This window comes from Piliocolobus tephrosceles, chromosome 1 (genome assembly GCF_002776525.5).
Source record: "Piliocolobus tephrosceles isolate RC106 chromosome 1, ASM277652v3, whole genome shotgun sequence".
Classification (NCBI taxonomy): domain Eukaryota; kingdom Metazoa; phylum Chordata; class Mammalia; order Primates; family Cercopithecidae; genus Piliocolobus; species Piliocolobus tephrosceles.
In genome coordinates this window covers 190,553,262-190,573,773 of record NC_045434.1, presented here as the reverse complement: position 1 = coordinate 190,573,773, position 20,512 = coordinate 190,553,262, and the positions used below count along the sequence as shown (strand labels likewise).

Below are 20,512 nucleotides of genomic sequence, written 5' to 3'. Positions count from 1 at the left end.
TCAAAGTGGTAGGATTACAGGCATGAAGCCACCTCGCCCAGACCAACTTTCTTTTCTTTTAAAAATTTTTTTTTTTAGAGGGTATCACTGTGTTGCCCCGGCTAGCCTTGAACGCTTATGCTGAGGTGATCCTACTGCCTCAGCCTCCTGAGTAGCTGGGACTGCAGGAGCATACCACTGTGCCCAGCTTACTCCAATGTCTTGATGCACAAAAGTTTTTCATTTTGATTAAGTCCAGTTTACCTGGGCCAGGTGCGGTGGCTCACGCCTGTAATTCCAGCACTTTGGGAGGCTGAGGCGGGAGGATCGCTTGAGCTCGGAAGTTTGAGACCAGCCCTACAACATGGGAAGACCCTGTCTCTACAAAAACAATTTTTTTTTTTTTTTTTTTTTTTAATTAGCAGGGTGCAGTGGCACCCTGGCACCCTGCCACCCTGCAGTGGCACCCTCCCTACTCAGGAGTCCCCAGCTACTCAAGAGGCTGAAGTAGGAGGATTGCTTGAGACTGAGAGGTCAAGGCTGCAGTAAGCTGTGATCATGCCACTGCACTCCAGCCTAGGCAACAGAGCGAGACCCTGTTTCAAGAAAAAAAATTAGGCCAGGTGACTCACGCCTGTAATCCCAACACTTTGGGAGGCTGAGGCAGGCAGATCACCCGAAGTCAGGAGCTCCAGACCAGCCTGGCCAACATGATGAAACCCATCTCTACTAAAAATACAAAAATTAGCCGGGCATGGTGGTGGGCGTCTGTAATCCTAGCATCTCGGGAGGCTAAGGCTGGAGAATCGCTTGAACCTGGGAGGCAGAGGTTGCGGTGAGCCAAGATTGTGCCACTGCACTCCAGCCTGGGCGTCAGAGCAAGACTGTGTCTCAAAAAAAAAAAAGGAAAGAAAAACATTTTAAAAAATTAAAAACAGTTTATCTAATTTTTCTTTTGTTTCCTATGCTTTTGGTGTTCTAGGTCATTCTTAACTGTTCAGCCCTACCTTGCCTTCTCCACTTGTTGAGCAGTCCCAAGGAGTCAATCCGAAAGGAAGCGTGCTGGACTATTTCAAATATTACTGCTGGCAACAGGGCTCAAATACAGGTAAAACAGGCAGGGAAGTCAAGGGGCATGGGAAGTCATAGGAACATGGGAGGTTGCTGGAATATTTGCTTTCAGAAGAAATAATTTGTTTCCCTTTAAAAATTGGCCAGGCATGTTGGCTCATCCTGTAGTCCCAGCACTTTGGGAGGCCGAGGCGGGCGGATCATGAGGTCAGGAGTTTGAGACCAGCCTGGCCAACATGGTGAAATCACATCTCTACTAAAAATACAAAAATTAGACGGGTGTGGTGGTGGGCACCTGTAATCTCAGCTATTTAGGAGGCTGAGGCAGAAGAATTGCTTGAACCCGGGAGGCAAAAGTTGCAGTGAGCTGAGATCTCGCCACTGTACTTTAGCCTGGGGAACAGAGCGAGACTTTGTCTCCAAAAAAAAAAAAAGAGGGGCCAGGCACAGTGGCTCATGCCTGTAATCCCAGCACTTTGGGAGGCCGAGGCGGGCGGATCATGAGGTCAGGAGATCGAGACCATCCTGGCTAACATGGTGAAACCCTGTCTCTGAAAATACAAAAAAAAAAAAAAAAAAAATTAGCCAGGCGTGGTGGCGGGTGCCTGTAGTTCCACCTAGTCGGGAGGCTGAGGCAGGACAATGGCGTGAACCACCCGGGAGGCGGAGCTTGCAGTGAGCCGAGATCGCACCACTGCACTCCAGCCTGGGTGACAGAGCAAGACTCTGTCTCAGAAAAAAAAAAAAAAAAAAAAAAGAAAGAAATTGGAGTCAGTGTGTACTATTGGTCAAAGAAGCTGGGTAACCAAAACTGGGTTCTTCTGTAGTAGCCTGTCACCTATATAGGAAGAACAAAAGAAAACTCCCAGAATGGGGAAGATGACTAAGTCTTAGCTGATTTGGGGACTAGATTTATTTATCATCCTGAAATGACTTTTTCTTTCCATCTGCCTCCCCTCAATCCTCTCTCAGGCTGTTATAGATGCAAATATCTTCCCTGTGTTGATCGAAATCCTTCAGAAAGCAGAGTTTCGTACAAGGAAAGAGGCAGCCTGGGCCATCACCAATGCCACATCAGGAGGAACCCCTGAGCAGATCAGGTATTACATTCCTTTCCCATTGTCTTGAATGATATGGATGCTCTCCCTGTTTGCTCCTGGTTTATAGGTGACCTATAAACTGCTCTTGTTCAGACAGGTCTGCCCCCTAGTCTCGATGTAATAGAATTTTACTGGTAAACTGCTACAGTGTCACTAGAATCTGGAATAGATTCCATGTAAGCCATTTGGGAATCTATTCGAGATTCCAATGACACTGTAGCAGTTTACCAGTTTTCCCTTCTGGAGAAGAGAAACATGACATGGGTATCCATCTTTTCTCTACCTTTTCCTATCCAACAGAGAACTGAAATCTATGTAGTTCTCAATTATTTCTACAAATGAAGGGGAACCGTGCTGTGGCTCACTCAAAACAGTTTCTTCAGCCTGGCCAACATAAGAAGACTCTGTCTCTACAAAAGATACAAAAATTAGCTGGGCATGGTGGCATGTGCCTGTAGTCCCAGCTGAGATGGGAGGATGGCTTGAGCCTGGAAGGTCAAGGCTGCAGTGAACTGTGATTGTACCACTGCACTCCAGCCTGAGTGACAGAGCCAGAGTGTGTCAAAAAAAAAAAAAAAAACAACAAGCAAGCTGGTGTGATGGCTCATGTTTGTTATCCCAGCACCTTGGGAAGCTGAAGCAGGAGGATCCTTTAAACTCAGGAGTTCAAGACTAGCCTGGGCAACACAGGGACACCTTGTGTACAAAAATGTAAAAATTAGCAGGTTGTAGTGGTGTGTCCCTATGGCCGCAGCTACTCAGTAGGCTGAAGCAGGAGGATCACCTGAGCCCAGGAGGTCACAGCTGTAATAAGCTGTGATTATGCCACTATACTCCAGCCTTTGCCACAGAGCAAGGTCCTGTCTCAAACAAAAAAGCAGCTTCTTTGGGAAATTAATTTGGGGTATGAGACTTGAAAGAAACTAATAGAAAGCTATTTTGTGTATGTGTACTCTTTTTGAGACCACAACCTCTGCCTCCCAGGTTCAAGTGATTCTTCTGCTTTAGCCTCCTGAGTAGCTAGGATTACAGGCGCGTGCCACCACGCCCGGCCAATTATTTGTATTTTTAGTAGACACGGGGTTTCACCATGTTAGCAGACTGATTTTGAACTCCTGACCTCAGGTGATGCTCCCACCTCGGCTTCCCACAGTGCTGAGATTACAAGCATGAAGCACCAGGCCTGTGTACTCTTTTATTTTAGTTTCCATTATCTGAACATTAGTGGGAAGTGGTGGGAATAGATAGGTGTCTTGCCCTTCACCTGTTGCCTGTTAAGGGGAGCATAGTCAGTATATGTAAAGCCTTAGGAGAAAAGAGATAGCTGTTGAGTTAAGCTTTGAAGGATAAATATGGGATTGTAAAAGGCCTCTTAGGGAAAAGCATAAATAAAGATACAAGAATCAGAAACCTGGAGACCTTTACAAGTGTGACTAGAATGTATTGTCCTTGGAAGGGAATAATGGGAGGCAGAGCTAGAAAAGAACTGGGAGCCAGATTGCAGGGCATCCAGGCTGAGCTGGGCTTGTGGTATTATGGTATTGTTGTGCCACAGAACTTGGAATTCAGGGAAATAGGGAGCCTGTGAAAAATTTTAAGCAGGGAAGTGATATGTTCAGAGGGGTAATGTTGCAGCTAAGGAGACATTAGAGGCAAGGAGGAGGAATGTTTGGTAGCATCCACATGTGAAATGAACTAGACCAATATCAACAGGAAGGTAGAGAGATAGAGAAAGGATAAGCAGTTATCAAGGCTCAGTAAGAGCAGTGGCTCACACCTATAATCCCAGCACTTTGGGAGGCCAAGGTGGGAGGATCACTTGAGACTAGCAATTTGAGACCAGCCTGGGCAACATAATGAGACTTTGTCTCTACAAAAAATAAAAAATAAAATTAGCTGAGAATGGTGGCACACACCTGTAGTCACAGCTGTTTGGGAGGCTGAGGCAGGTGGATCACTTGAGCCCAGGAGTTTGATGCTGCAGTGCGCTGGGATCGCACCACTGCACCCCAGCCTGGGTGACAGAGCAAGACCGTCTCAAAAAAAAAAAAAGACTTAGTTGGGGAAGACTCTCATTCTCTGGCGTGGAATGAGGTGTTGCACAATTCTTAAAAATAAAAAAATAAATTAGTAAGAGTGAGTTGCTGAGAGTGCAGAGTACCTGCCCAGCACTTCATTTGTCCTGTGCTAGTTTAGAACTTGCCTGGTCTCTGGCCCCTAGGTACCTGGTCTCACTGGGCTGCATCAAACCCCTATGTGATTTGCTGACTGTGATGGATTCGAAGATTGTGCAAGTGGCCCTCAATGGACTGGAGAACATCCTGCGGCTTGGAGAGCAAGAGGGCAAGCGCAGTGGCTCAGGGGTCAATCCCTATTGTGGCCTCATAGAAGAAGCCTATGGTATGTACCCTCTCCTCAATCTAGGTCAGAACCTGAGACTGTAGGCCTCCAACGTGGTATACATATGTTGGTGATGGCAGAGTGTGGGTTGGGGAGCATCCATAGCTTCCGTGAGACTGACGTCTGTGTCTCCAGAACAGTTAAGAGCTCCTGCCCTAGCCAAGTTTAACCATCACAGAGTTTCAGATGTTACCATGAATATAATGGGGATGAACTGAGTAGCTGGGGTAGTTAGGATTTGGATTTGGCTCATCTTTTGAGTTCAGAGTTGTCTCCCACCAGTTTCTTCTCCTTCTAAGGAGCGATAGATAAGTTCTCTTTCTGATAGGTTGTACCTATAAGAGTGCTGGATTGACTCATCACTCATCCCTGAGAGGCTGATGATTTGCCCAGGTCATGTACCTAGTTTAAAACAGAATCAGGACTAGAATCTCTGTAACTGACATTTTGGTCTCTTTCCTTTGGGATTCTGTAGTTTTGAGAAGAAATCTTAACTCTCCTCTTTCAGGTCCAAGAGTGATCTGATCATATGACTTGTGTTTGTAAGCACTAACATACCTCATGGAAGGAAAAATAGGTAAATGTTTTACCTGCCCATAGAAAAGCACTCACACTTCCCTCTCCTTCCTTCTTACTATTGTAGGCTTGGATAAAATTGAGTTTCTCCAGAGCCATGAGAACCAAGAAATCTACCAGAAGGCCTTCGACCTCATTGAGCACTACTTTGGTGTAGAAGACGATGATAGCAGCCTGGCTCCCCAAGTGGATGAAACGCAACAGCAGTTCATCTTCCAGCAGCCTGAGGCCCCCATGGAGGGCTTCCAGCTATAATATCTGCCTCCGGGGAGGGGAGGGGATGGGAAGCACCACCAGCCAGCGGAAGAGCAGCCCCTGGTGGGCGGGAAACCAGTGTCCCCACCATCAGCCACCACACACCTCTGCTGCCCTGGAGACTGTGCTCTTGACCTGCTCCACCCCCTTCCCTGGAGGGAGCACCCTCTGGACAGACAGAACCATCTGAGGCTCACCTTTGGGTTTTGTGACAAGAAGGGGACGTGTTGGGTTTTTCTTCCTTACACTATATTTTGGCTGCACACATGTCTTTAACCCAGGAGCCCAGGGGTAGACAAAGGAGGACTAAGGTAATCAATTTGCACCTTTTTTTATTTTTATTTTTTTTCTTTTTTTCTTCAGTGGTGACTTCCTTCCCTTTATCTTTTTTCATTCTTCCCAGTCCTCTGCCCTGATCTGTGTAACTCTTATCTTGGGTACTTGAGCAGACGGTATATTCCAGAGGTGGGAGGTGGGAGGGGAAGGGAGAAATCCAAAACAAAGTGTTCTTGCTCTGACAGAATATTAATCTTGTATGCTTGGATTGAGTTATTTAATTTTTTCTTTTGCACATTTTTCTTGTATTAAGATTGCTCTTCCCAAGAGCCACGAGTTCCTGGTTTTAGTAAACCCAGCTGCCTGCATTGCCTGGGACTAGACTAGGCTGATGGGGAGGCTACCATGAAACAAAGGTCCCTCCCTCCCTCTGACTCTTTGCCCAGACCTCTTTAGTTTGGGAGATCCTCCTCACTCTCCTGGAGTGTCTCAAGTACACCAGTGGGAGTGCAGGGGAGGAGCACAGGCCTTCAGATGGGGCTTCCCACGTATAGCTACTGATCCCATATTTCCTACTCACCTTCCAAATGGTGCGACCCAACTTCATTTGTTTACTTGAAAATTCCCACTCGGGGTTTAGAGAACCTCTGAGGTGGCTGTATTTTCTCCTAAGCTTGAGATAGGGGGCTGTGGTCCTTCCTCTCTCCTGAGGAGAAAGTCCCTGCTCTGGTGACCTGTAAGCTGCAGAGGAGGTTGGAGTGAGAGTGTCATGTATTGGGATAGTCAGGGATCCCTGCCTTTGGCCTTTTCTTCTTCTTCCTCTTCCATAGTTGGATCATGTATATTTTACTTCTAAAGGAGAGAATGTCAAAAAGTTCTGTATTTTTTTATATTCTATATATTAGGTAGGTCAATCTTAATTGGTCTCAAGAGGAAGAACTGTCTGTCATTTCTGTAAGTAGGATACTGTGAGGAAGACCAAAAAGAGATGTGGATGCTTCCTCGCTCAGGAGGCCTGAGCTTGGTCCTTTTCCTCTCTGCTTGGATTCTGGACCACCACCTGGGACCAACCTTCAACTCTGGAACCTTCATAAAGCAGGTCAACGTGGCCTGATTGTCCCAGGACCTGAAGGGTGCAAGGATGGCCTCAGGGCCTGGTGAAGTCTGCTACTCTGTCCTTACTGCTGAACATCCTGCTTGTACCAGGAAACTCAGAAGCAGTTTGCCTTGCCAAATGCACTCTCCGTGGCCATTGTCCACATAACTGATCACCCATGGCTGCCTCTCCTATTATCTATTATCACTGAAACTTAGTAGCCTGCTTTTTTTTTTTTTTTTTTCTTAAGAGCTATTGCTTGTCTTCCCTGTTTGGGATCCTTGTTCCTGGTTTAGGTTTTCCCTTCCTTGTGACAATTATAATCCAGATGCGTTTTCTTTCTGTTTGAATTACAGTAGTGCATTGCCTCAGTGGCTTGCCTGTGCCTCTGGGTGGATTACATGTGATAGTAAAGCCCACCTGTTTGGATGGGAGTAGAGGAAGTTGGTGTAGACCAGCTGTGGAGCTGAAGGCACAGTCTGCCCCACCCCCACCTCCCCACTGTGGTTAGTCAAGAGGCATCCAGCTCCAAGCTCTGCTTTTCCTTCCTCTGAAACAGTGCCATTCTTGCTTCTATTGCTACACATCTCCTTCTGGCTCAGGTGAAATCCACGCCCTTCTGCTTATAGACCTAAAGTTCAGGTACTTTTGCTGGCCATTAGTCTTGAATTTTCCCTCTCCTAGTGCTGCGGTCCCACTTCAAAGCCATTTTCTGAGGAGGATGGTTTAGGGCTGGCAATTGTCCCTGAAAAATCACACCCATGTTGTACCACCTTGGGGAGTCAGATGCCACTTATCAGGTTGGGAATGATGGCTGCCAACTCCCAGTCTCCCAGGAAGGCAGGGGGCAGAATCGTTTTTTCACTTGGCCTGCTACCTCCATTACAAAACCATTCTCTTACAGTTAAAAAAAAAAAAAAAAAAAGCCCTCCCCCACCCAACCTCCTCCCATTGTTCTCATCCAAAGGGCAATTTAGTAGGATCTACTTTGTACATCTCAAGTAACAGTTAAGTCCCTGATATTGGGACCAGATTCTTAGTGTAAGACATACACATCCTGCTTGCCCAGCTGTTCCTCCAAAATCTGCTTTGGCTTCAGCTCCAGGTCCTGTACCAGATGGAAAATTTTTTTGGTCATCTGGCTGCTGCTTAAAGCCAGTTTTCCCTAAGAGCTCCAAAGGCTAAAGTCTACTGGGGGCAGAGTGTGAGGCTAGATTTCTCATCAGAGAGAAGTGGCCTCTAGGAGTTTTCATTTGTGTCTTCTCCAGACCAGGTTTTCCTGTTATCTTCCTTTAATCAACTCTTTCAACCAACAGGTGAAGTTCTTCCAGCCCACAGAGTCAGTAGTACCATCTTTTCTATCTCCCCCTTTCCTTTGGCCATGTAATGAAGCAAAATGTTATTTATTTAGCCCAGGCTTGAGAGCCACTGTTTGTGGGGCAGTCTCCATCTAGATTCCAGACCCTGGCCTAAGCGAGCTAAGGCTCTCTGGTTATTGCCAGGATGGAGCCCCCCTACCCCAGTCTGCTGTAGGGAATACCCTAACTAGTTGAGGCATGCTTTTGGAATCCTGGCATGTTGGCATATGGCTGGTCTATCCTTTTTAAGATCTCTGGTTAGGGGTATCTAGATATGGATTAGGAGGGACAAGGAGCCCTTTTCTTGACTAATATGTTCAAATACTTTTTTGAACGGTGCCAGCCCCTCTAGGCATCCCACTCCCAAATCATCATCTTTAGTACTAACAGGGTCTCTGGTCTTAGAAGCCTGCCTTCAGATCCCAGCTGACCCCAGTGACTGCCTAGCCTTCATGTTGGCTGCAACCTTCTGATAGAACCACATGGATTCCACCCACAGCTGGCCAGTCTTGTTACATGGGTCAGGGAATACAAATGGCACCCCCAGGGAGCAGGTATTGACCTCAGTTTTCAGACACCCTTGGTGTTCCTCCTTACCTAGAGCCCATTAATCTACCCCATCAACTCTCTGCCATGAAAGCCATCTTCCAGGAGCCCTGTTTTTTGGAGCCGAGCTGCACAGATTATAGCTGCTATTGTACTTAAATAAGGGAGAGGAAAAGAAGGTTCTCAGGCACAGACTTTCTATTTTTCTCAAGCCAAACCAGTTTAAAATGAAAACTGTCTAGCAGAATGAACTGTATTTCCATTTTTTCATGTCTACCTGCCTTCCCCCCATACCCTAAAGTTGTACTTGTTTCAAGCAAACTAGAAGGAAAGGATAGGAAAGCCTGACACTACTAACCTCACCTCCCATAGACCTCTTTGAAGGCCCCAGCTCTTTTGTTCAGGCCTCTCTTCTCCCCTAGACTCACTCAGCTTGGTATCCATCATCTTGAGCATTCTTCAGGGGATTCATCTAGGATTCAGATTCCAGACTCTCAGCTGAAGACAGGGAGCCAATTTTCCCAGGTCCTTGCAGGTAATCCAGGGACGCAGTAGGGAGAACAGGCTGGCTGGGGCATTAGGAATGTATGTACCTCTCTGCCTCCCTGGCACCTGGGGAGCAGTGCAGAGCTTGGTGCACTAAACCATGGTAAACATCTCCCTGATAGAACTACCCTTTAGTGAGTGTGAGACTGAGATATTGCTCAGAATAAATTTCTTCCATAGCCATTTAGGATTGCATGTTCTAGACCAACCTTGTCCAGTATGTTTTCTGTTTGAGCTTTTTCATTCTTTTGGTAAGCCAACAAGTTGAGAATTTGGCCCTACTGGGGTCCATGTAGTGGGCACTAGCTGCTCTTTGGCCAAGGCCTTCATAAATGATTCAGTCTCTCATTATCTGTCCTCTAGCCCCATACCCTGATTTAGACTGTGGCAAAGGAAGAATTTGAGGTCAAGACCAACCAAATCTGTGAATTCAAGCTGTTACTTTTTTCTCTGCAAGGGCACTTTGCTTCAGGTGTGGGCTACGTGCAGAACCTAAGCTGACTGTGAGAGTTAGAAGAGGCAGCATTACATATTAGGCCCAGAACACCATGGGAAAAGGTCTATGTAGCATATCTTCAGTGGCCTGCCTAGCTGCTTCTGGGCCAGCCTGACTTCTGATGTCCACATAAGCTCATACCTGAACCCTGCTGCTGAACCCCAGCCCTGTTCTCTTATATATATGCCATGTCCTGGGGGGCATTGAAGGAAGTAAGCTCTCAGAGATCCTACCTCTGACTCAGAGCATGTCCTTAAAGAGTCCACATCTGGCCGGGCGCGATGGCACATGCCTGTAATCCCAGCACTTTGGGAGGCCGAGGTGGGCGGATCACAAGGTCAGGAGTTTGAGACCAGCCTAGCAACATAGTGAAACCTCGTCTCTACTAAAAATACAAAAAATTAGCTGGGCGTGGTGGCACACGCCTGTAATCCCAGCTACTTGGGAGGCTGAGGCAGGAGAATCACTTGAACCCAGAAGGCGGAGGTTGCAGTGAGCCAAGATTACGCAACTGCACTTCAGCTCGGGTGACAGTGCGAGACTCCGTCTCAAAAAAATAATAATAATAAATAAAAATTTAAAAAAAATCCACATCTTCAGCTGGGCATGGTGGCTCATGCCTGTAATCCTAGCACTTTGGGAGGCTGAGGCAGGTGGATCACTTGAGGTCAGGAGTTCAAAACCAGCCTGGCCAACATAGTGAAACCCCGTCCCTACTTAAAAAAAAAAAAAAAATGAGCCGGGTGTGATGGTGGGCACCTGTGATCCCAGCTACGCGGGTGGCTGAGGCAGAAGAATCTCTTGAACCCAGGAGGCAGAGGTTGCAGTAAGCCAAGATTGCGTCAGCCTGGGTGACAGGGTGAGACTCTGTCTCAAAAAAAAAAAAAAAGTCCACATCTTCATGAACCCTCAGACTCTGAAGTTGGGTGTCAGCTTTTTTAGCCAGCTTTTGTGGGAATTGCCTTTGACCTATTAAAGAAGGAAAGTGGGTAATGGAGTCCCAGCCACTCAAGAGACTGGATATCCCCCAAGAATGGCTTGAGTTACCAGCTATGGACCCTTGGAAGATGAATCTAATCCTTCTCACTGGTTTTTCTTTGCAAATTAATTTGCTTTTATTTTTCTAATAACTATAAACTCTATTTTCCATGTTCTCAGGGCCCCTGGGTAGACAGACACAGCTTGATTTCAGAGCATACGTAGGCCAAGAAACCATGGCATTGAGTGTGCTGAGTCCAGACAAATGTTATTTATATACACATCCAAATTTGAAGAGAAAATGTATTTCTTTAGGTTTCAAACACTGTAATAGATATAAAGCAAAAATAAAAACCTGTTGCAAAGTTCTAAATTGTCTTCTTTGGTTTGGAGTGACCCTAGACTGGATTTGGGGGAAGAGAATAAGGAGGTATTTAAACTTGTAGCTTAACAGTGGAAATAAGAGTTGTACCAACTTGTACCTGCTGTAAAGTTTTTTTCATCGGCTTTATTGAAATATAATTGACACAATAAATTGTACATATTTAAAGTATATACACTTTGATAAATTGAAACACATATGCACCCATAAAACAACCACAAGATAGTGAATATATCTATGATCTTCATAAGCCATAAGCTTCCTGCTTGAGAATCCCTCCTTTCTGCCCCACCTCCAGCAACCACTGATCTGTGGCTGTCATTGTAGTTCAGTTTGCATTTTCTAGAGTTTTTCTAAATGATTTTGACTTACTGTCATCAGCACTACTCTACAGCCCTTCGAACCTTTTTTTTTTTTTTTTGAAACGGAGGTTTTTGGCATCCAGGCTAGAGTGCAATGGCGTGACCTCGGTTCAGTGCAACGTCTGCCTCCCAGGTTCAAGTGATTCTCCTGCCTTAGCCTCCCAAGTAGCTGGGATTATAGGCGCCCACCACCACACCCAGCTAATTTTTGTATTTTTAGTAGAGACGGTTTCACCACGTTGGCCAGGCTGGTCTTGAACTCTTGATCTCAGGTGATCTGCCTGCCTCCGCCAAAGTGCTGGGATTACAGGCATGAGCCATCGTGCCTGGCCTGAACCTCTTAAGATCAAATAATTCACAGACTCCTCCTTTCAGTTTAGATCAATTCCTAAAACATAGATTACAGACAAGCAGCCAGAAAGTTTATTGAACCCACAGGAAGGTTTTGCTTGGCGGAGTGTTTAAGTTTGAATTAGTTGCCAACATGTTTTTAAAAACTCAAGAAATGTCTGTCTGGAAAAAGACTGTCATGAAGTATCCATTTTTAAAAAGAGGCCAAGCTCTTTGGCTCATGCCTGTAATCCCAACCCTTTGGGAGGCCAAGGCAGGAGGATCACTTGAGGCCAGGAGTTCAAGACCAGCCTGGGCAGCATAGTGAGACCTGTCTCTACAAAAAAATTTAAAAGCTGGCTGTGGTGGCATATACCTGTAGTCCTAGCTACTTGGGAGGCTGGGGCAAGAGGATCACTTGAGTCCAGGTGGTTGAGTCTGCAGTGAGCTATAATGATCACTGCACTCCAGCCCCAGCAGCCGAGTAAAACCCATCTACAAAAAAGAAAAATACTATCTGGCCCTACCCAGCCTGAGTTTCTGGTTGGTAACAATGTGCAAGAGCTGCTATATTTTACTGCAATCACCACCTCTCTCTCAATCTGGCAGGTGCTAATATTGTTGCTATATATTGTTTATAGCAAAGGAGAAAGTAACTTGTTAACCCATATTTCTGTCAAATATTCTTGCCTGTTCTCATTACCTAGCCAGCCCCTCTAGGCTATTGTTGGCCCTTCCACTAATCCTCTACCCTCCACCCCAGGCATACATTTTTATGTTCTTTATCTCACCTAGAACACCCTCTATATGAAAATGTATCAAGGCCTGATTTATATGGTGCCTCCTCAAGAGATTTCCAGAATGCTTTTCTAGAAATAATCAGGGCCTTGGTTTCAGGACACCTAGATTCCAAATCTTTCTGAGCCTCAGTCCCATCATTATACTACAAGTTGAATATCTCTTATCCAACATGCTTGGGACCAGAAGTGTTTCGAATTTGGGATTTTCTCAAACTTTACCGCTTGAGCTTCCCTAATCTGAAAATCTGAAATCCAAAATGCACTGCTCTGAAGTCTTTCACTGAGCCTTTGGGGGAAATATTTAACATCCTAACAGCCCTAAACCAACGCTCAATTAGTACAACAGTTTACAATCTTCTCTACCCACAGCCTGATGTGAGGCTCTGGGACTAGAATATTTAGCCAACAGTTCTTGCAAAATTAACTGACTTATAAGCAAATAGTAATTTCAACACCTCACTGCTAATGCTGTACAGAACTCTGCAGACCTAGGGAGCAAGTACGGATTGCAGAGCACTGGGAAGGTTCTGAAGTGACCTTTGAACTGGGCCTCAAAAAATGTTGGGTTTGGCAAAAGCCAAACCTCTTAGGCTTCAAATTCTAGGCACAAGGATTGTTGGGTTTGACTTCATTATCCAGAAACAATGAGGATACAGAATTGTGATCTCACGTGTAGAGAATTGTGGGGTTTTTTTTCTACTTTAACCCCAGTGAGACTTTGTAGAGTGTGGGGTAGAGAAAGGCTCATGAATATGCCTGAAGCCTAACTCAGCACTTGTAGCTTAACAGTGGAAATAAGAGTTGTACCAACTTGTACCTGCTGTAAAGTTTTTTTCATCGGCTTTATTGAAATATAATTGACACAATAAATTGTACATATTTAAAGTATATACACTTTGATAAATTGAAACACATATGCACCCATAAAACCACAAGATAGTGAATATATCTATGATCTTCATAAGCCATAAGCTTCCTGCTTGAGAATCCCTCCTTTCTGCCCCACCTCCAGCAACCACTGATCTGTGGCTGTCATTGTAGTTCAGTTTGCATTTTCTAGAGTTTTCTTTCCTGAGAAACTGACTGCCAAAACGGTAATGGAGAGGGGAAAATATGACCTACTTTCACAAGTTACCTTGACTGCCTCAGGGAAACCTGCTGTGGTAGTGTTTCTTCTGGGTAAAAGATAGGGTAGCCGAGTAGTTACCTGGGTGCTGGTGTCAGACTTAGTTTTGAATCCCTGTTTTAAACACTCACTATCCATATGACCTTGGACAAGTTACCTAACCTTTCTCTTACTGTCCTTTTCCATAAAATGGGGATAACAGATAGTAGTTATTTCTGAGTGGTTATGAGAACCAAGCTATTAGATACTGGGAAAGCACACAGTAAGCGTTCAAGGAACTGTTACCGTTATTAAAAGCCTCCTTCGGAAGAAGGGCATCGAGGCCCAGAGAGAGAAAAGAACGTCCAGCCACACAGCAAATCCGTGATGAAGTTGGGACTGGAGTGTGGGTCTCCTGAGTCTCAGCCCAGGACTCTTATCCCTCTTCCCGAGTCCTCGGAGTTCCTGGATGGAGTCACATTTGTTCATGGCCAGGGAGGAAGGTTTGATGGAGGCCTGCAGGAAACAATAGCCAGGCGCAAAGGCTTTGGGAGTTGAAACATAGCTTCTGCGAGATAGAAACAAGGTTGACGTGGGCACTCGTGCAAAATGACGGGCTCCTTTTGGACTCGGAGGACTACAGCCCCTTATGTACCAATTGGGATCTGCGAAGAGCCCGTGTGTAGGGAGAAACGCGTAGTCTTTTCCCTGCCCCGCCCTCCCGGCACGCCCGCCTCCGAGGCCGCCCTCGCTTCGTCCTTCCCAGCAAGCTCCGCGCCGGCGCCGGCTATTGATTGGCTGAGGCGGGAGCAGGCGGCTCGCCGGCAGCGGTTACTCGGGGTTTCCGGTGCGAGGCCAGAGCTGGGGAAGCCGTCGGACGTCGGCGGTGAGGTACGTGCCGTGGCGGCTGTTGGGCGAGACTATTTGAGGGTGTGACGGCCGGGATGTTCTCGGCCTGTGGGGAAATCACGCCAACTCCGAGCGTGGGCCGGCGGCGGGTGCGGGGGGAGGCTGCCTGGGGGGGTGCGCATGCGCGGGCGTGCCTCGAGGCTGGGGGGCGCACGGGGCGTGGGTGGCTGCGCGCGCGGGGGGCGCACGTGGGGCCTGAGGGGAGGGGACGGCGCCGGAGCCGGCGCCAGGAGTCCCGCCACGTCAGTCTCCGGCCCTGAGCCAATCCCGGGCCCGGCCTGACGCGAGGGGGCCGGTTGTGTCTTGAAGTGGCTCCAGGGAGAAAAGAGGCCTCTTCCCTCACCCGCTGCGGGAGCTGCGCCCCGAAATCCTGTCCTGGCACGCCGGGCTCCTCCTGACCCTCCAAGACCCGAGAGCCGTTAGCGCCCTCTGCCAGGGCCGGCCGGTCCGTTTATTTTAAGAAGCTTTGTGCGCCTGCTGTGGGGATTTTCTGATCCAGGCTGCGAAGAATTTCGAAGTCTGGAAAATAGCAACTGTGTTTGTTTCTAAAGGATCTTCTCCTGACCCAGCATCGCTCATCACAATGAAGAACCAAGACAAAAAGAACGGGGCTGCCAAACAATCCAACCCAAAAAGCAGCCCGGGACAACCGGAAGCAGGACCCGAGGGAGCCCAGGAGCGGCCCAGCCAGGCGGCTCCTGCAGCAGAAGCAGAAGGTCCCGGCAGCAGCCAGGCTCCTCGGAAGCCGGATGGTGTGTGCCAGCTCTGCGTTGCCAGCGGGCAGGGGGTGGAGCTGTGGGGCCGGCCTCGCTTCTGGACTTAGAGGCCGAGGCCAGGTTGTCCGGGAGGAGGGAATGTAGAATGAGAGGACAGTGCTGGGGCCGCGGTCCCCCCTGAATTCTGGCGAGTTGGCGGAGCCGCTCCCTCTAAGCACAGGAACAGAGTTCTGGAGAGAAGCTCTAACGGGATTAAGTCAGGTGGCAGCCAAACGGGGCACCCAGTCAGGAAATCCAGGTCCGATTTGAAACACCTCAGCCACTAGCAGCCTAACTGCCCTTCCTGTTTGAGGCATTTCTAGAATGATCTGAAAGGTAAAAAATGGTTTTGTGAGGGGGAAGGAGATGGACTAGAAGTTACACCATGCCATCCCTGTGTGCTGATGCTTTACATACTTTTATGATCATAACAAACATATTCGGGTGGTAGTGAGAAATAGTGTCATTTTACAAGTAAACAGACTTAAAGAAGTTAAGCTTAACTATATTACTATAATTTCTTGATTCAAAAGATGTTTCGAATCTAAATTCTGACAGGAACTAGATTTGCTGAATAATACTCTATTCTTGCTTTTCAGTTTCCATAAAAAAAGAAAAGTTAGGCAACATTTAACTCAAACTGATGAGTTTGGCTGGACCTGAAAATTCCCAACCAGTGGTATAATTGTCTTCTTTCTCACTCTACCCCTCATCCTCTCCTGCTGTAGGGGCTCAAGCCAAAACGGCTCAGTCTGGGGCCCTTCGTGATGTCTCTGAGGAGCTGAGTCGCCAATTGGAAGACATACTGAGCACATACTGTGTGGACAGTAACCAGGGGGGGCCTGGCGAGGATGGGGCACAGGGTGAGCCCGCTGAACCCGAAGATGCAGAGAAGTCCCGGACCTATGTGGCAAGGAATGGGGAGCCTGAACCAACTCCAGTAGTCAACGGAGAGAAGGAACCCTCCAAGGGGGATCCAGGCACAGAAGAGATCCGGCAGAGTGACGAGGTCGGAGACCGAGACCACCGAAGGCCACAGGAGAAGAAAAAAGCCAAGGGTTTGGGTGAGCAGAGGGTGGCTCTTTGTGAGGCTGGTGAGGGGAGGGAGTTTGGACTTGACGTTCTCTGGACCAGTCTGTTCCACCAAGATTCAAAGGAAAACGGTACTTCTCAGAGCAGCAAGTTGCTCTAGTCTAATCAAAGCCAGGGATGTGGGGGCCACAGCATAGAGAGATGCAGGGGTTCCCAGCACAAGGCCTTCTGGCTTTTGGAGCAACTGAGGGTTGGCATGGGACCTGTTCTCTCTTTGAGAAAATAGAGATGGGAGGCCAGGGTGGGCTCCTGTGCCGGCCAGTACTACCTGCTGTGTGATCTCGGGTGTGTCCCTTCTCTCCTCTCTGGGTCTTAGTTTATACTTCTCTTTACAGTAAGAAAATTTGACTAGGCTGGAGTTGAAAACCCAAATGTTTGCATAAGCTGGGCTGGCCATGGGGCCACATGAAGATGGAGGCTACTTTATCCAAAGACTTTACTGCTTCCTGATTAGTTGCTCTCAACTAGCCAACTGAGAGCAGGCAAAACTGCAAGCTGGGTGCAGGCTTCTTTTTTATTTATTTATTTATTTGTTTGTTTGTTTATTTGTTTATTTATTTATTTATTGAGACGGAGTCTCGCTCTGTCACCCAGGCTGAAGTGCAGTGGCACGATCTCGGCTCATTGCAAGATCTGCTCCTAGGTTCACACCAATCTCCTGCCTCAGCCTCCCAAGTAACTGGAACTACAGGCGCCCGCCACCACGCCCGGCTAATTTTTTTTTGTATTTTTAGTAGAGACGGGGTTTCACTGTGTTTGCCAGGATGGTCACGATCTCCTGACCTCATGATCCGCCTGCCTCAGCCTCCCAAAGTGCTGGGATTACAGGCATGAGCCACCATGCCCAGCCTTCTTTTATTTTTTTAATTATTTTTATTTTTATTTTTTTAAAGAAAAGCCAGCAATGTAGAGTTATGTGAGAACTCTAGATTTTTTCATAGTTAGCAGTTAAAATGGTAAGAGCCAAACAAAACCCATCCGTGGGTTGGATTTGGCATGCCTGCCTGCAAATTACAGTCTTCATGCTGAGGTCTTGGGCCCTTCTGGGAAGGCAGAGGGAAGGCTCCCTGACTCAGGCACAGGCAATGGGGAACGGGCAGTGACAGTTATTTTACAGCAGGGTATGTATGTTTGAGAGTCTAGGCCGGGCACAGTGGCTCACGCCTGTAATTGCAGCACTTTGGAAGGCTGAGGCGGATGGATCATCTGAGGGTCAGGAGATCGAGAACAGCCTGGCCAACATGATGAAACCCCATCTCTACTAAAAATACAAAAATTAGCTGGGCATGGTGGCACACGCCTGTAATCCCAGCTACTTGGGAGGTTGAGGCAGGAGAATGGCTTGAACTCCGGAGGCAGAGGTTACAGTGAGCCAAGATCGTGCCACTACACTCCAGCCTGGGCAACAAGAGTGAAACTCCGTCTCAAAAAAGAAAAAAAAAAGAATCTAGAATCTAACTTGGGTGTCATTATATCCATGTTCTATTCCTATTCCCCTCTCCCCTTTTGTATCATCCTACTTTAAAGAGGAACTTTAAAAACTTATGGCCGGGCACGGTGGCTCATGCCTGTAATCCCAGCACTTTGGGAGGCTGAGGCGGGTGGATCATGAGGTCAGGAGTTCAAGACCGTCCTGGCTTACATGGTGAAACCCCGTCTCTACTAAAAATACAAAAGAGTAGCCGAGCATGGTGGCGGGCACCTGTAGTCCCAGCTACTTGGGAGGCTGAGGCAGGAGAATGGCGTGAACCCGGGAGGTGGAGCTTGCAGTGAGACGAGATCATGCCACTGCATACCAGCCTGGGTGACAGAGTGAGACTCTCTAAAAAAAAAAAATTCTTAGGGATGGCTAGGCACAGTGGCTCACACCTGTAACCCCAGCACTTTGGGAGGCCAAGGCGGGCAGATCATGAGGTTGGGAGTTCGAGACCAGCCTGGCCAACATGGTGAAACCCCATTTCTACTAAAGATAAAAAAAATTAGCTGGCCATGGTGGCATGTGCCTGTAATCCCAGCTACTCAGGAGGCTGAGGCAGGAGAATCACTTGAACTCAGGAGGCAGAGGTTGCAGTGAGCTGAGATCATGCCATTGCACTCCAGCCTGGATGACAGGGTGAGACTCTGTCTCAAAAAAAAAAAAGAAAAAGAAAAAAATCTTACGGTCACATATATGGAAAGTATCTTCATTTTTTTTTTTTTTTTCATTTTTTTTTTAAATGGGGTCTCGCTTTGTCACCAAGCTGGAGTGCAGTGGCACAATCTCCGCCTCCCTGCAACCTCCACCTCCCAGGTTCAAGTGATTCTCCTACCTCAGTTTCCCGAGTAACTGGGACTACAGGCACCCCCCACCACACCCAGCTAATTTTTTTGTGTGTATTTTTAATAGAGACGGGGTTTCATCATGTTAGCATGGTCTCAATCTCTTGACCTCATGATCCACCTCGGCCTCCCAAAATGCTGGAATTACAGGTGTGAGCCACCGCACCTGGCCGAAAGTATCTTCATTTTAAAGTTCACTGTTTGGCTACTTTGTTGACAAGAGTTTAGTATTTCTCAAGGAGGCTAAGACATCTATTCCTTTTTGGATCCTACCTCTATCAGGAGGGTGGGCCTTCCTTGCATTGAAACTGTATGAAACAAGAGCAGGCATTTTTTTTATCCTGCCAGTGGTGTCCACTAAGGAGATTTCACTAGGGTACAGTCGTTCATTTGATAAGCATTTGTTGAGCATATTTTCTGTGATGGTACTATGGACAATACTGGGGCTACAGTGAGGGCAGGATTGAGTTGGTCCCTATAGTAAGGAAGGAGCTAATCAACAAGCAAAATATAAAGTATGATGGGGAGGGCTATCTTCAGCACTCATGATGAGTGTGAGCCCAGGCCTGGAGGGGACCCCTGGAGAAGGGAGTGCATGTCTTTGCTCCTGTGCTTTGCAGGGAAGGAGATCACGTTGCTGATGCAGACATTGAATACTCTGAGTACCCCAGAGGAGAAGCTGGCCGCTCTGTGCAAGAAGTATGCTGAACTGGTCAGTTCCCCCCTCCGCGGGCACCTTCCCTGCCTTGGGAAAATCAGCATGCCACCTGGTATAGGGTTGGGGGTGCAGAGGCAGGTAGGTGGCTTAATTTCTGTTCAGCTTTCTCTGAAATATCTGTTAAATGGGGAATCACTCTCAGCCAGCCTCTTCAGGGCTGTGCAGCAAGAGTTCAAGAAACTGCATATTCCTTGAAAGAAATTTCTCAAAGAATGATTCCAAGGTGGTAGAGCCCTTGTTCCTGGTCTGAGTCCAAGACACCTTGTGATCTTGATGCATCTTCCTCAAATGCAGATGCACAGAGCCATTATCACAGTAAATAAAACTAACGCTAGTCACTTGATACTTTTTCCTTTTACTTCAGAGCAGTCTTTTTGTCACTGCCTCCTCATATTCCCCATGACATTGACTTTTTACGGAAAGCAGACTGGCTGTCCTGTAGGATGCCCCCTTCTAGCTTTGTCATCTCTGTGGTAGCATTTTACTTCTTTACCTCCTAGTGCGTGTAAGTGAAGTAGAAGTTAGCTCTAAAGCTTGATCCAATTCAGCTTCAACTTTTTGACAAGAATTCTTCATAAGTAGTACTCTGTACTTCATGTTCCATCAAAATAAATGCAAAGCATGCTCTTTGTAAGAGCAACTTTGTTGTAAGAGCAACAATGTACAACTCTGTTGTAACATTGTTCAGTGGGTTGGGGGTGGGGCAGCCAGATTCTTCCATCATCGGGTCCCCTGTCAGAATTTGAACTAACAGACTTACCTATTGATGGTCACAGCCTAAGTATGTATGTATGTATTTATTTATTTATTTTGAGACGGAGTCTCACTCTATTGCCCAGGCTGGAGTGCAGTGGCACGATCTCGGCTCTCTGCAAGCTCCACCTCCCAGGTTCACGCCATTCTTCTGCCTCAGCCTCCCGAGTTAACTGGGACTGCAAGCACCCGCCACCACGCCCAGCTATTTTTTTTTTTTTTTTTTTTTTTTAGTAGAGATGGGGTTTCTTTTTTTTTTTTTTTTTTTTTTTTTTTTTTTTTTTTTTTTTTTTTTTTTTTTTGTTTTTTT

The 20,512-nt window shown here is 47.0% G+C and overlaps 2 protein-coding genes across 6 annotated transcripts in view; both read left to right on the top strand.

Moving 5' to 3' along the window:
- Positions 1-11,045, top strand: part of KPNA6 (karyopherin subunit alpha 6) — a 67,847-nt gene extending 56,802 nt beyond the window's left edge. For both annotated transcript variants that reach the window (XM_026457188.1, XM_026457189.1), the window contains exons 11-14: positions 962-1,087; positions 2,023-2,150; positions 4,372-4,550; positions 5,194-11,045. In XM_026457188.1, the coding sequence (XP_026312973.1) occupies positions 962-1,087; positions 2,023-2,150; positions 4,372-4,550; positions 5,194-5,381 (621 nt within the window). In that variant the 3' untranslated portion in view covers positions 5,382-11,045. The remainder of the gene's footprint in view (positions 1-961; positions 1,088-2,022; positions 2,151-4,371; positions 4,551-5,193) is intronic.
- A 3,387-nt stretch (positions 11,046-14,432) lies between these two features.
- The window catches only part of TXLNA (taxilin alpha), a 19,296-nt gene continuing 13,216 nt past the window's right edge, over positions 14,433-20,512 (top strand). The window contains exons 1-4 of one of the 4 annotated variants that reach the window (XM_023219348.2): positions 14,433-14,547; positions 15,117-15,317; positions 16,049-16,384; positions 19,352-19,443. In XM_023219348.2, coding sequence (XP_023075116.1) covers positions 15,149-15,317; positions 16,049-16,384; positions 19,352-19,443 — 597 coding nt within the window. In that variant the 5' untranslated portion in view covers positions 14,433-14,547; positions 15,117-15,148. Of the gene's footprint in view, positions 14,548-14,874; positions 15,318-16,048; positions 16,385-19,351; positions 19,528-20,512 lie in introns of all 4 variants that reach the window. The other 3 variants (XM_023219346.2, XM_023219349.2, XM_023219347.2) reach the window with 3 other exon arrangements.